Source organism: Battus philenor, unplaced genomic scaffold (assembly GCF_028537555.1).
Source record: "Battus philenor isolate CCGP_79_NKW_IND1 unplaced genomic scaffold, ilBatPhil1.0.hap1 SCAF_22, whole genome shotgun sequence".
In the NCBI taxonomy this organism is placed as follows: Eukaryota; Metazoa; Arthropoda; class Insecta; order Lepidoptera; family Papilionidae; genus Battus; species Battus philenor.
In genome coordinates, this window is record NW_027181685.1 from 637,617 (window position 1) to 654,043 (window position 16,427).

Here is a 16,427-nt window from a genome sequence, read left to right on the forward strand (position 1 = left end):
CGATTCCTACCTACATGAGAGGCCTTTGTTCAGTATTGAACATCTTATCGCATTAAAACCTTTTTACTTATTTTACAGGATTAGTGTTCTTGAACAACGACACCACTCCAGATGTACCTCTTAACGTGGAATATAAAATACGTATGGACATAGAAAATACACCAACTACAAATAGATTGAAGAATTTGTAAGTTTACCAAATATTAATTAAATCTAGATATTCATTCCTGAAATTATCTTGTTTTTCTTTGATTATCTCGTCAATCTAGAACAGAGTTCCCCAAACTTTTTTGTGTCGTAGACCCCTTGCCATGTTTTTCCGTGTTGGGTAGACCCCCTACTTACCTGATATTGATTTCCTGTAAATTTATTTGTTTGTCCCACATTCGTATTTTTAGAGTGACGAATTGAACAAGTCAGTGCAAGGTAGCGAAGCTCTGAGACTGCGACTCTCAGGTTTTTACAACTTCAAAATGTATTGCGACCATAAAGCGAATACCAACATCCTACGACTTACACAATTTTATAAACATATATCATTATTTTTTTACTTCATAGGTACTTTTATAAATAATGTAAATGTTTTGATATTATAAGATAGTATGATGTAAGTAAATAGGTACTATCAGTGTATGTGTTGAGATCCACTATCGTGGACCCCCATATTCATTTCATGGGCGCCCAAATTTTTTTTCGCTGACGTAGACCTGTTGCAGGTTGTCGTAGACCCCTAAGGGTCGATATAGATCACTTTGGGAATCACTGATCTAGAAGGTTAGCTTGGTATATATAAATCTTTATTCTGATCGTGGTAAAACACGAATTCGTGCGTGTGTACACAAGACTTGAGATACGAAATCTAACTTAGTTTGTTGACACATTTACATGTTTGATATAACAATGTATACATTAAACATTTATAAAAGCAATTGCCACTTACCAACGATATAACCCAATACTACCTTAATAATCTAATATATAAAATTCTCGTGTCACGGTGTTCGAACTTGAACTCCTCTGAAACGGCTTGACCGATTTTTACCAAATTTTATATGCGTATTTAGTAGGTCTGAGAATCGGTCAACATCTATTTTTCATCCCCCTAAATGTTAAGGGTAGTCCACCCCTAAATTTTTTGTTTTATTTTTAGGCAAATTTTTTTGTTTTTATTTTTTTATGACACAGCATACAAAAATACATACAACCCTAAATTTTCACTCCTCTACGATCAACCCTTATATTTTATTTGTTAATTAAAAACTCTATTTTTTTTTTTGCAAAACAACGTTTGCGGGATCAGCTAGTTATAATATAAAAATAATTTACTGTTCATATGTGCAGCATGCATGTTTACTTTAATAAATATATTTCAAATTAACAGCTTTTGGATTCCGGGCCCTGAAGCGAACTTCATAGACAACATGCGCTACTTCCGCGGTTTCATACAGATTCAAGATATAATCGATCGAGCAATCATAGATGTTACTACAGATAATAAAAGACAAGAGGCAGACGAATGGGCGATTTACACGCAGCAAATGCCATATCCTTGTTACAGGAAGGACTTGTAAGTGAAAATTTATATTAAATAATTATTGTTTCTATATTTAATATTAAATTACTCTACTCAAATACAATAAATAGGGGGGTTCTCTGAGTACCTTCATAGGTTCAAGCTCAAGGAGGACCCCTCGTGCTACTGCGAACCGGGCGTGGACCAGACCGTGGCCCACCTTGTGGCCTACTGTCCCGCACATGCACGGATGCGCAGTGCCCTAGAGACTGAAACAAAGTTAAAGATAGACATAGAGAGCATCGCCGTTATGATGGGCGACGACAACCTTCATCCATCATTCCTATCTTTCGCTCGTGGGGTGGCGAGTGATGCGGTTGAAAGAAATAAAACTGTATAGAATAAAGTACTTAATAAACTCTGCACAATATAAATTGTTAACTAATAATAAGAAATAGAAAACGAAATGTGTAATAAATAATTAAGAAAGTAAAATAAATGTGTAAAGAAAGATAAAATAAATGTAAGATAAAATTAAAGAATAAAAATAAATAAAATGTACCTAGCCACCTTAGAGTAAGATGATGGAAGAAAGGCGAGGAAAGGAAGAAGGTATAAAAGAGCAAAACGAAAGATATTGTGAAGGACAAAAGTAGAATAAAAAAAATACAATAAATATTCCTGTCATAAAAATATCTTTTATATATCTATAGTATTTACATAGACCAGTGTTTAACAATATGGCCACCACGCCCCACAGTGGGAGAGTGAAACTTTTTACTTTAAAATAAAAATGACGTATGTTACATAGGGGAGGATAAGAATTTTAGAAAGACGAATATGGAACAGAGCACATAATAGGTTGAAAAATACAAATATAGATCTACGACTTTCTAACATTTAACCTTATTTGCAAGATCACAGGCAATACACCGTGGTAAGAGTTATACACGATATCTGTACTAAATTAAATCAGAAATAGAGGGATCCTTAGATAAATAGAAAACGATATTAACCAGCATATTAGCGAGTTGTAGTGGGATTGACACGTTGAACGCCAGACTAAAAACCATGTTTAGTTCATGGACACCATGTGACTGCCATCATGTTGGGTCCAAGAGGCCGCGTCGGACACCACGTGTCCGCATGCCCTCGATCACTTCAGAAGCCTCTAGGGGAAGCCAACGGACAGTGTTTCGACTGTTTTTACCAAGGCATGTGATCCGCGCGGCCCCGCTGAAAAATAATGGGTAAATCGCTGTTTCCGTAAGTCGCCCATTATTTTTAATGGTTTTACTGAAAATATTTGGAAAAAAACACCTTGGCGATTTTTTGAGGATTTTCGATTTAATAGTGTGGCCCCAGGGTACAGTATGCTGTCGGATACATGGTGACCGCCATGGCGTTCAACGTGTTAAGCAGGCCATAGCGCCAAGAACTGATGACCACCGGGTTATGTTTCTGGTGTGGAAACAAAGACCCGGTAAATGTAGCGTAAGACGACCATTCACAAGGTGAAGAGACATTCCGTTTCAGTCTGTATAAGTGTCATACGGTGGTAGCAATATCACGTCACACACGTGCGTGTATACACGGACGAGACTCAAGATGCGATCGCAAGATTCATCAATGTGGTGAATACGGCAACCGCATCGATACTTTTTTTTTATTAATTCTAATTTGTATCGCTAGTGTTTATTTACAATATTTTTTTCGCTTTTACTAAGCGCAGACAGTTGGGAGAGGGTTCAGTGGCGTACCTAGAACTTTTGCCGCCCGGGGCGATCTCCAGTTTGCTGCCCTTTCTATTATAAGTCGATCAAATAGTGGTTTTTATAAATTAATAAATAATTAAGACATAAATAAATTATTAAGTTATTTAATCAATATTAATTAATACACAGAGTAAATTTTTTTAGACACATTTGTATGCACTCGTAAATATATTTATATAATATCTACTCTTCTAGCTTTCATACTAGAAACATCGTGTATAATGCTCTCAAAATGTATATTATTTGAAATTTCTTGTTCCATTGACAATATTGCAAGATTTTGTAGTCTTAATTGACTCATTGTAGAACGAAGATAATTTTTTATCAACTTCAATTTTGAGAAGCTTCTTTCGCAACTAGCGACACTGATTGAAATTGTTAAAAAAATACTTAACAAAATTACAATGTTGGGAACAGAATTTTCCAACCTATACTGCTGAATAAATTTTAGCAGATCAAGAGGGCCCTTCTCCCCGTTTTTCTAATGTTTTGCCTCTTCTTTTAGTGTAGGTACAGCCATAAAAACCTGGATCCTTTTTTTGAATATGGAACTGTTCTTTATCAATGTAAATCAAGTCATTTATTTGACATTCAAATTCTTCATTTAGTAGGTTACACGGTATTATACACGAATATTTTCTTACAAGGCCATGCCACTGATCGAAGCGTTCTTTTATTTCCTTTATAATTCTGACCATAGATGAAAACATTTCTCTTCGTACTTCTTCTTCTAAGGATAGCCCCACGTCTTGTCACGTCGAATTTTCCCCACTCATATTTTTTCTTCTTCTAACTCGCTCAGTCGATATCTCCAACTCTTCACAAATTATTTTGGCTGCTATAACAGCGTTTTGTACTAGCGTATTTCTTTGTTCCATGAAATGTGTTTGCAAAGAATTTAGTTTTATATGGCATTGGTGGACATTTAACCCTTTTACTTGCAGGTATTTTGAGCGTCCTTAATTTCCAAAAGGACGGGTTCCCATAAATGAAGGTAACATAGAAAAGAAAAAGATTGCATAGAATTGAGTAATATTCCAGCATCTAATCTCGTTTTACTATTTTCTTCTTCTAATATTCGAAAAAGAAAATAAATATGAAATGAATTAGTTGCTTTTTACAACTATAAGTAAATATAAAAAATGCCGCCCCAAGGCAAGTGCCGCCCGGTGCGGACCGCACCCACTGCCCCCCTCCTAGGTACGCCACTGAGAGGGTTGCAGCTATTTGATACGGATCTTTCTTCTCCCAGCTGCGAGGCACGACAGCGTTTTATAATTTTTATTACACATTTTTTTCTTATGGATAAATACAGCTAAAATTTATATATATTAACAATACAATTTTGAATACTTAATTATATATTAGTTGCTACATTATTTTATTTCATGTTGCCCAAGCGCTATAGATCTAATCACACAGATACTAGCGTACAAATTGAGGATGACAATATGGAGTAAGGAAGAGTGGTCACGAAAAGTAGTTTTAAAAATAGGATATTATTAGGGAGTCGTTTCAATAGATTAAGAGACTTTGTAAACACTGAAACATGTAACAAAAATCATTATAATAAATAAATATGTCTACGTTCAATGTGGGAAGGAATATTATTTTTACTTGAATAATACTAAAGTATATTTTTGATTTCAGTTTCCAGACGTCGTTATATGACTCCCAGTCTCTGGTGGTGACGTTCTTCTTCTCCTTGCTGTTCACAACTTCATCGGTCGTGAGGTTCATTGTGTCTGATAAGGAAACAGGAAACACTGTTGTAAGTTTTCGAGATGAACTAGCTGTACCCCGTCATTTTTGCGTGGAATTTAACATAAAAATTAAATTGTTTTTTTTTTATTATTTTATTTTAATTACGTGATCCGGACATTTATTTTAAACTTTAAATAAATTCTTATGTCACCCATAACTCGAAACGTCATCTTTCGTTCGCTATTTTCGTTTCAATTCAAATCAGCACGAACTGTCACAGCGATATACGAAATTCATTGGAATGACAGTGGCGCCATCTGTCAAAAATTGATTTGTGACAAATGGCGCCACTGAATTGATCCTATAAACTCGCGAATTTATGCACAACAACTTTGATAAAAGTCATCGCATAATCAGATGAATAGTTTATGATCCTATAAAGGACATACAGACAAAGTATAAATAACTGTTCTGTTATATGTTCCTTTATAGGCGACACAACATTAAAAAAATAACTAAATACAACATTGCAGAAAGATCAGATCACGTGAAATCAAAAAAAAATTAAAAGTGGTCGGACGTTAAACATTTAATGGAATCAGGCGTTACCTCGCGGAAGTCCATCCTAAGTAAGAAAAGCCAAACACAGAGGCACTAATCGGTGTAACATAACTCCTGAAGATGCCCCGTGGAGAGGTGAAACACGTGTTGAGTAGTTTGGCGGTGGCGATTGTGTGATTCGCATTGTTTGCCGCATACGCATTTATTAGCGGGCTGGCGGGCGATGCATTTCATTGCACGACTACCACTGCATGTGCAGAAGTGGCTAAATATTGGTCCTTTTCTTACGTGAGAGTAAACATCTGACTTACGACTTTAGACACCAAAAGAGGTCTTAATTTGAAAGCCTTTCTTCCGGCGCGCAATCTTCTTCAAGGCTGTATGCTTAAAAATAATCTAGAATTATTGATAGTTTCTAAAGACTCTATAAAAGTAGAGAAATATATCTAAACATTATTATATACATATATACACATATCATTTAAAACATGTCTTTCTGGATGGATATATATATATTTTAACCATTTTTAGCTAATGTCCGTGATGGGAGTAAATCTATCATACCACACGTTGTCGTGGTTTCTGTCGTCATTGGTTGAGCTGTTGTTGACCTGCACGTGCGTGGGGGCGGTGTTAACTGCAGGAGGAATACTACCACGTACAGCGCCATCTATGATCTTCATTCTGCTTTATATCTACGCCTTCTCTGTGTTATCATTCTGGTTAGTATTACAATTTTTATGCCCTCGTTTTGTCTCCCCTATCTCATAGTTTGACATTTAACTGCCCAGCACTGCACACATACAGTGACTTACGTCCTAGGTCCACTAAGTGGGGGCCCTGCCCACGTATTAAACACCCTCCACTTCTAAGAATATTTTTTTCATATATAAGAAGATTAACAATTATATTTTTGCACTGTATTGTTCGAATTTAATTGAAATAAAACTCTGTTGGCTCTAAGTAAACCGAATCGCTTATCAATTCTTATATTGCCAAAATTACAAAGATATTTACACACCAGCGAAAATAATACCATAGTGTTCCTACAGTTCCGGCGTATCGAATGGCACACCGTTTGTTATGGCGTCTATTTCGATTTTATATTCCTCTAAAATAAACTCGCAACGCTTAAATTTGGCTCCAAAAATTTTACAAATTCATTATGAGTTTGAGTGTACATATATATAATAAAGTTCCACAAGATATCTTAGACATTTCAATCATAGTCACCACCGGACATAGCTACCTACTCCCCCCCTATATTTCCAAAAGGACTGGTAGCTTGTACTGGAACTGGTAAGCTGCCTGCTTCCAATATCTTTCAAAGATTTCAACTAGACCAAAGCCAGCCACGCTGCACCGGACTATTTGATATATATATATTTCAAAATCTCCCACATTAAATTTTCAGACCTTCTTACAATTTTTAATATTGGACGTATACCGCTTGCATCTTGTACAAAGGTAAATCTAAAGTGGACGTATATGTCCAGTATTGGACCTCATATGATTAAAATGATGATAATGAAAGAAGCAATCTTCAAGCTGAACTCAAAAATGATTTGATGTATTTACATTGCAGTTACATGCTGTCGAAGATGTTCAAAGCTGCCAGCTTTGCTGCAGTTTGTTCCGGCATCGCCTACCTCATCAGCTTCATGCCTTTCGTGCTCATCCTGTCCTTGGAGGCTTTACTTACTAGTTCCTTGAAACTCCTTGTGGTGAGTAATGGATCGCTTAATCCTTTAGATTTCTTTCACAAACGATTATTAATATTGTGACGACAAAAAAGAGACTGTTGGGAACAAAGGACGTAATTTACTATCGAGCCAATCGGGGCTGACGGGGCGTGAGTAAAGTTAAAATGGGGTAATTGAAGCAATACAGTTATACGGGATCTATTGTGTACCTCTCACTTTATTGCATCTTTTACTGTAGCTGTCAGGATATACCATAATCGCCACACTTGGCAGACGAGTTGGCGATTGCAGTTTGATATGTTACTTAGATGGCGCTGCTGTTCATTCTATGGAAAATTGTTTGTGAGCTTTGGCAATTCTATATAATTAATGCACAAAGTGTGAGTTGCATATGTATCCCAGAAATCGAACCCGCCACCTACGGTCGCAGACCTCAGTTCTCTACCGTTGGGCTACCACTGCCTCAATTACAATCAATATCACACTCTATTAAGTTTCAATACAATTAATGCACAGAGTGTGTTTTGCATATGTATCCCAGGAATCGAAACCGCCACCTACGATCGCAGACCCCAGAGTTAGGCCACCACTGCCTCAATTGCAACCAATATCGCACTGTATTAATTTTTAAATATCAGTTGAAGTTTAAAGTGATATCTATTTGCACAGTGCGTTTCGATGTCATCATCACTGTGCTACGCTTTCCTCTACATCGTGCGCTACGAGGCTACGGGGATGGGCGCGCAGTGGGCCCACTTGTGGGAGTCACCCCACGGCGTCGACGATATGAGTATCGGCTTAGCGGCTATCCTTGTCGCCGCAGACGGTGTCCTTTATATCTTAATTGGACTATTACTTGACAAGTTATACGGTATGTATCTAAAAATTCACTCCGAACTAATTGTCATAATTGATGAATATATTTATTTTATTAATACACTACAGAGTTGAATTAAGTGCAAAAGTATCAAAATTTTCATACTTTTTTCATTATTTTATTTATTATTTCTCTAACTTACATATACGATACATTGATTAACAACAAATGAGCAATACATTCATCGTCCTTAAGCGTTTACACCAATTCCTCTCAGGGGCGGCTCTAGCTCGTGTAGCGCCCGTGTGCAATGAAACCCTGGCGCCCCCTAGGCCTGACCCCCCTCCCCCACCAGCTGTAACTATTAACTTTACCGTTGTAAGAAGAAAGTTTTTTGATATTCCAACAAGCTATTTTATAAGTAGGTATAGCTTACAGTATGGTATTAAATACGGCCTTTCTTATGCAGAATAACACTTATTGTTTTTAAACAGTTTTATTTAGTTCGACCAATTATGAGAATTTGTTTATTTAGGTCAAAATTAGAAATTGAAATTTAAGAACCTTTCCGTTGTCAGATAGATCTGAAATTTGGTACACACATTTAATTTAGATGACAATACAATATAATAAAATCAATAATATTATCAATCTAAGATGGCCGCCGATACAAAATGACGGATTACATATTTTTCCTTAACCCCCTCAATATGGGTATCAAATGAAAGGGCTACACTAGTAAAACACGATGAATATGTCAAAATTTAAAATTCAAGATGGACGCCGTTCCAATATGGCGGACTAGGTACATATTTTTCCACAACCACCACAATATGGGTATCAAAAAACCGTTTAACTTAAAAGTTTTTTAAATGTATTTTTATGCCTGTAGGACATCTCTATTGCGAAACTAAGCGGCGATAGATTCCACGACGATGCTTTTAGTTGTCTCAGGGAGTGCCCCCTGAGCGCCCGTGTGCATTGCACTCCTTGTGTTATAGGTTAAGCCGCCCCTGATTCCTCTATAATGACTTGAAAGACTCCGGTTGGTACATTTCACTCGATAAAGGTGTAGTTTATTTAGGGTAATACCCTTTATAACTTCTTTTAACTTAATTATAATGCTCGTTATTATCTCCAGTAGCCAACTAAGGTTGAACTGACTTACCTAGAAACTATAGCCCCTATAATAAATCATCCTGTACACATAACTCTTCATACAGGAAGATATATAAAGAAGATAACTTATTCTCCAGGCTTTAAAGCGCTGAAGAAGAGCATCATCAGCTGTTCGGCGTCGGGTGAGAAGGCGGGTGTGAGTGTTCTCAATGTTACCAAGGTATTGTTTATATTCATACTAAATTAAAAAAAAAAGTTATTTTCATCATCGTAGTCTAAAAATTAAAAATAAATTTGCTATACCCGCTACTAGTATCTTTTAACACGTTCCGTGCCACGGCAATTTTTAAGATTTTCCAAGTGTTTTAAATTAACATGTTACATTTTTAAAATAAAGTTTATGGTAACTTAATGTAGTATGTACTTAAAAAATTCAACTTAGCCTTAACTTTCATGTGTATCAATGTCATATGTTACTGCGATAGATTAAAGTAATAATAAAAAAAAAATTATTTCTCTTGGTAAGTTTTTTTTATCTGACTTGGTCTGCTGTCCAAATAGCATTTGCAGAATCCGCTGGTGCCTCTTGCCTCTTTTAAGGAGGCAACGCTCGAGAGTTTCCTAGGAAGCCTCGGCTCTGGCCGATACTTGCTACAATTTCACTGGGTAGGGACGCCATCGAGCTGAACGCTGGTGGTCGCTCCATATTTTGTTTGGTCTGTGCGCCCGAGAAGGATGCACCTTAATTTGGTCGATTGCTATTGCCTGGCTTATATCATTGCTACCAATGGAATTCCAAGAAAAGCGTTAGCGCTGGTAGAAGAAGTGACGGAAGAAACTCTAGCAACACTTCTATTTAGTATAATGAGAGATTGGCGTCTCATATGATAAAGTCAACTTCTACTTCTAAAGTGTAGAACATGTACCAATAATATCCTAGAAAGAATAACAGCATAGCAAACAGTGGCGTGATACAGGATGTATTTATATGCTCCAAAATTAATAATAATCTATTATATTTCTATTAATTATTTAAGAAAAGGACCAATATTTAGCCACTTCCGCACATGCAGTGGTAGTCGTACAACAAAATGCACCGCCCGCCAGCCCGCTGATAAATGAGTATGCGGCAAACAATGCGAATCACACAACCGCCACCGCCAAATTACTCAACACGTGTTTCACCCCTCACGGGGCATCTTCAGGCATCGGTGTAACATAACTCCTGAAGATGCCCCGTGGAGGGGTGAAACACGTGTTCAGTAATTTGGCGGTGGCGGTTGTGTAATTCGCATTGTTTGGTCCTTTTCTTACTTAGGATGGACTTCCGCGAGGTAACGCCTGATTCCATAAAATATTAATTATTTGTTACAAAGGTGTACGGAACCGGATCAAGGGCTAAGCTTGCACTAGACAACGTGTCCGTGGAACTACACACCGGGCAGATCACTACACTACTCGGCCACAACGGCGCCGGCAAAACCACTCTCATGTACGTTCTACCTTCTTCTCTCTCTTCTTTTCATATTTCTTCTTCTTAATAACTAAATTACTGTGTTTCATTGGTGGTTTCAGATAAGCCACAGTCTCTGAACGTGATGATATACAATGACATGTTATTTATACTTATGTATAAGTAAATAAAAGTTAAAATTGGTGGCAGAGACTTGAAAAACCAGAATTAATAATAAACCCATAATTCACTATATCGTCTTTCACAAATTTGAAAATCCATCGTGAATGCGAATAAATAATAGGCGTAAAGAGCCACCGCGCGGTAAAATCGATACTCACAAAGAAAAATTGAATATAAATACATATATATATATATATATATATATATATATATATATATATATATATATTCATGAACAACTAGCGCCATCTGTTGACGCCTGTCTCAAAGTATAGAGTTCCGATACACATGTAAATATATATATACTTTTAGATATATACACATGTGTATATTCTAAGTAATAAATGTTATACAGTGATTTTGAGTATAAGTACTTCTTGCAGTAAGATCCTGACGGGAATGCTGCAGCCAACTCAGGGTCACGTAGTTTTGAGGGGGGAGCGTGCTGACGGCGCTGGACTGGGAGTGTGCCCGCAACGAGACGTGCTGTTCCGGCAGCTCACCGCTCGCGAACACGTACACCTGTACGCGCAACTGAAGAGCGGTCGCGATCTACAAGACCTGCAAGATCAGATCGACAGGTAATATATCACTTCCTATTATCTTTTATTTGTGACATCCAACATGTAAACATGTACAAGCTCTCATAAAGGTATCCGAAGCGGTCATCGTTCTCCGTCGAACAACAGACACCATCAGGTTGCATAACAGTGTCCATCATGTGGTGGTAGCAATAACACTTTACACGTTGGTTGGTAAATTATAAGATATATTCTTTCTAGTATATTACGAGTGCTCTCCTTGGGTCCTGTTGCTGACGAGCCAGTGTCCTCCCTCTCCGGAGGTACCAGGAGAAGGCTGTGCGTGGCGCTGGCCTTCGTCGCGGAGCCGCGTCTCGTGGTTCTTGACGAACCAACCGCTGGAGTCGATCCAGCTGCCAGAAGGTTTGCTTATCTTATATATCTAATCAAATTAGTTAACAATGAAAGCAAAAAAAAGCGCCAGTGTGTCGAGTTAAAAAATAATTTTATTGCAAGTAACGCCCTCTACAAAACATAAGCTCTTGGATCACACAGTTGGACAAATTTCTCCCTCATAACTTCGACCGGTTGAAAGCGTTCTGCATCCTGCGACTTTAACATTATTTATTTGTTCACTATGTGCAAGGAAGACGGAGGCTACGCTTTCCGAGCCGTGGTCTCTAATCCCGAACCTTAAGGCTATATATTCTACTTGCGTTATGGTCTTCCCAATCTTGCCAACCCGCTAAGCTATACTGGTTAGTTTCGTTCATCTTTAAATCTTCTGATTTCTAATTCGAACTCGTTACAGTTCACCTTATATAGTTTTCAATTGTTTTTTACATAATCAAGTTTCATTATTCTGATACTTTTTTAAAGATATTCAAGTATCTTTTTCTATTGTTTAACTTATTGAGAGTCGATATGGGTACTCTGTGTGTCTGAGCTAGTACTTTGGCGAGTAGCAATTCCATGCAGCCTTACTCCGAACTTCCTCTATTATCAGATGTTCCTGGCGTTGTCCAGTTGTTTTTCTTGTAAGGAAAATCAAATGTTTACACCATCTTTCAGACAGCATACTCGTCAAAGAGAAATCTAAGAAATAGACACCACCTATTGCTTAGCTTGCGCATTATTCTGCAATAAGTCGTCTGCTGTGTTTATAACTACGTCCTACTATTTATTTCCATATATTTGCTTATCTCTTATGCCTTCCTTTTGTCCGTGACATCTTCGCTCATCTATGTTCCCTGATTACGACTTTACATTTCATGAAACTTTCTTCCTAGATTTGCAATTACAATTAAAGCTTCACTAATTTTTTTATTATTTTGCCTGTATTGCTTTTTACATGATTTTATCAACAGTTTTGTTTATTTCTTGTAATTATTACCGACCCTTAGTATCTGAAGTCGACTCGACTTTTTATATTGCTTAAGCAATGTAGGATGCAGATTGTTGTCACCCATTAGGAAGGCGACACTTGCTCCCTCTATCAATCTCTCTATATCTATGGGGTACGGGGGTCCCAATAGACTTTCTTTCTGCAATTCTTCTTTCTTTCCCTTTCATATCCATTTTACCTTTTATTCGATACCATTCTTCTTCTCCTCATACCTTTACTATTACAATTTTATCTTTTTTTATTCTATATCACGTCTGTGATCTATTTTGGGTATACATTTTTATGTGTATTATTTTATTTACTTATTTATTTAATTTCCTATTTTTACACTTTCATTCACAATTTTTAATTTTAGCTCAATTCTTGTTTCTCCATTCCTATGTTAAACAGAGACATCTGGTCGATGATACTGAAACTTCAAGAAAACAGAACCATACTGCTGAGCACGCATCATCTTGACGAAGCCGAGCTACTTAGTGACCAGATCGTCATCATGCATAAGGTAAGTTAAGATATTTTCTCTCTTTGTATATGTTATCTAGAACAATGATAACCTATTGGATAATAAAAGCTACTTAGAATTTTAGATGTCACGTGGTAGATACGTAATTTCTTAGCATTTTATTGGTTCATTGCGAATTGTATGGTGCACAAAGAGACGCGAGGTGTATAGTGAGTAGCCGATCTCGCGCCGGCGCGAGATGCATACCAACTAACTTTTAAGTACCACTATGGCGCCGGCATCATGCGAAGTAACATGCTAAAGTGTCTTCATTGCTTGAACGTTCTAATTTCGTTAGGAAACTATTGGTTTTTAGTTATCTTTCATAATTCTCATTGCGCCTGTAATATGAGTACAAGGGTACGCCACGTGCTAAAAACGCGAGGCCCGGCATTGAAAAAGACAATACCTTTCGCAGTGCCGGTCTCGCGCCGGTGCGTAATGATGATTTTTTTTTTTTAATTTAAATATTTTCTATGCAAATGGTAGTGAAAATAATAACATCTGAATCCTTGTCAAACACTGGCTATGAAGCTGGGATGCCTTGCAATGCATTGGTGTTCAGATTCACCGATCAGATTCCTATCCCTACTAAGTTCAGCTCGTTCCAGAAATGAACTTATGTTCACTCTTGAAAGATATTACGCGTTCGGCCGTATTCCACAGAGGCACTTTCAATTTATTAAATATATAGTACTTTGTAATATACAGACAATTCCAATTTTATTTATTTGTATACATTTTTTTATTTAAATTTAATTATCAAACAGGGCCAAGTGCACACGTCAGGATCACCGATAGAGATCAAACGATGCCTTGGAAGCGGTTACAAGCTGACTGTAATGTACCCAGAGAAGAATAGAAAGTTGGACGGCATGCAGGAGATCTTAGAAGAAGAACTGTCTTTAGAGGAGAAGACGAAACTTTTACTAGCTACCGTGAGGAACGTTGTCAAGAACGCAAACCTCGTGGATGTTAACGGCTTGGAAGTAGAAATCAATTTACCTTTCTTCGACACCGATGGTGTTAATAACGAGTAAGTGATTTAATATAAGCGGTGATGAGAACGAAGTTTCAAATTAGATATTAATGGAATCAGGCGTTATTTTGCGAAATTCCAGGCACTAATCAGTGTAACATAACTCCTGAAGATGCCCCGTGGAGGGATGAAACACGTGTTAAGTGTTTTAACGGTGGTAGTTATGTAATTTGCATTGTTTGCTGCATGTGTATTTATCAGCGGGCTGGCGGGCGGTGCACTTTGTTGCACGACTACCACTGCATGTGCGGAAGTGGCTAAATATTAGTCCTTTTCTTACTTTCAAATTAGAGTATTTTTATTTTTTTTTAAATGGTCCCCGTTTTGTCTGTTACAGTAAATTGACGGAAAAAGCTTATTATTCAATAAACGAATATTTAAATGTCAAGAATCCTTGGCAGTGATGTCGACTGATTATTTTGATTTCATTTAGGCTATATCTGACAAAGTGTATATGTAAATCTGTGTTAAACTTTATTAAAAGATGTGTTGCTGTGGAGTGTGGAGGAGTATAGTCAAATATAAAACAGAAATTTTTTTTCTTTAATTTAATAGAAAATCCTCTGATGATCGAACACCACTTTTCAAAACTTGTTAAAGTAATCATCACTAATTGAACATTTCTCCGCAGTTACCTCCAGCTGTGCACGGTGCTGGAAGGCAGCCAGACAGTGCTAGGTTTCTGCAATTTCAGCATGGACTGCTGCAGCCTGGAGCAAGTCTTTTTCAACATCTGCAACCAAGCAAGTGCACCACAACAGCCTATTGAATTAGGTAACGCTTTAAATATACTTTTTTATTTTGGTATTTTATTATTTATGGTGTGAGATTTTTCTTGCCAGATGAAAATAACAGATTCCAAATTTAAAAGTATTATTCTGTTTATTTTTAATTACTTATAACAGTTTTTATGGCCTGATTAAGGTAAATATATATAGGTATACTAAGACTATATAAAAATACATGTAAATACACACATATATATATATATGTGTGTGTGTCCGTATCGTTTTGTAATTTTTCATATTTTTAATATTTTTTATCAAGTAATATATTTTTAACATAAAATTATAACGTCTGCTAATACTATTTGCCGCAGTTCTAGACTAAGTTTATAACCAAAGTCAAAGGAAGACGTCACTTCTAAGGAAGAATTGGATGTCGTGAAAATATATTTTGTTGTATATTTTTAAGTTAAATAGATTTAGATGCATATAGTTATCATATTGTTGAAGCTACATTACGTCATCATCAGCAGCGCATCGAAAAAGGGGAATTCCACAGAAATATAATTTCTCATACACTCAGTTTCACTGTGGGATTCTTCCTAGGTCCGGTAAGTCGAGGAGGTGATAACAACACGGAGTCCGAAGCAGAAATGCTGACTTCATTCGAGCTTCGCCCATTTTATACTGATGCATATAAAGAATTACATTTCTGTAGAATTCCCCTTTTCGATGCGTCGCTGACAATGACGTAATATAGCTCTTACAATGTTTTATATATATAATACTCTCTTTTCAAAAACATTAAAATATTTAAAACAGACATTTTAAAGACTTTAGTTAAAAAAAAAAATTGGTTTCATATAGTACAAGGTTGAAGTAGCCGGTGCGCAGCACAGGATAAGACGTCGTGACGATCTTTAAGGGAGATTTCTACCTAGTCGGCATCTCCTGAAAGGAAAACGAAGAATAATTTAATATTAATAGGATTCATCACGTAAATATTTTCAGAAACGCCATCTAAGAGTGCATCGACGTCTAGCTTGAAGAACGACCGCGCGCCACTGGTTCCTCGCGAGGGTCCACTTGTGGGTTCCGCGTGGAATCAATTCCTCGCGCTCATGTACGCTCGCTACCTTCATTACACGAGGAACAGGTGTGTTACTCTTCACCATCATTACCACCATTGTTATCTTTGTCATCTATAAATTCCAAATTGATAGTATGTTTATTCAAATTGTCATTTACATGTGCTTTTAAATCATCGATTATTTTAACATTATAAGTAATAAGCTACCACCGGCTCGGAATGCACATCTGTTAAGAATAAACGTTCAGAAACTCGAAAATTGTTCTGTAAGGAACTTTCTAGACCACTTTATATTGAGTGTTCAATGTCTGATGTCA

At 36.9% G+C, this 16,427-nt stretch overlaps 1 protein-coding gene across 1 annotated transcript in view; it reads left to right on the plus strand.

Moving 5' to 3' along the window:
• The window catches only part of ldd (lipid droplet defective), a 137,744-nt gene that overhangs the window by 102,933 nt on the left and 18,384 nt on the right, over nucleotides 1-16,427 (plus strand). Inside the window, exons 40-53 of the mRNA XM_068766793.1 lie at nucleotides 79-187; nucleotides 1,382-1,567; nucleotides 4,939-5,059; nucleotides 6,085-6,275; nucleotides 7,139-7,277; nucleotides 7,926-8,127; nucleotides 9,330-9,412; nucleotides 10,569-10,684; nucleotides 11,212-11,409; nucleotides 11,611-11,772; nucleotides 13,145-13,256; nucleotides 14,027-14,292; nucleotides 14,927-15,069; nucleotides 16,032-16,176. Of these exons, the coding sequence (XP_068622894.1) occupies nucleotides 79-187; nucleotides 1,382-1,567; nucleotides 4,939-5,059; nucleotides 6,085-6,275; nucleotides 7,139-7,277; nucleotides 7,926-8,127; nucleotides 9,330-9,412; nucleotides 10,569-10,684; nucleotides 11,212-11,409; nucleotides 11,611-11,772; nucleotides 13,145-13,256; nucleotides 14,027-14,292; nucleotides 14,927-15,069; nucleotides 16,032-16,176 (2,173 nt within the window). The remainder of the gene's footprint in view (nucleotides 1-78; nucleotides 188-1,381; nucleotides 1,568-4,938; nucleotides 5,060-6,084; nucleotides 6,276-7,138; nucleotides 7,278-7,925; nucleotides 8,128-9,329; nucleotides 9,413-10,568; nucleotides 10,685-11,211; nucleotides 11,410-11,610; nucleotides 11,773-13,144; nucleotides 13,257-14,026; nucleotides 14,293-14,926; nucleotides 15,070-16,031; nucleotides 16,177-16,427) is intronic.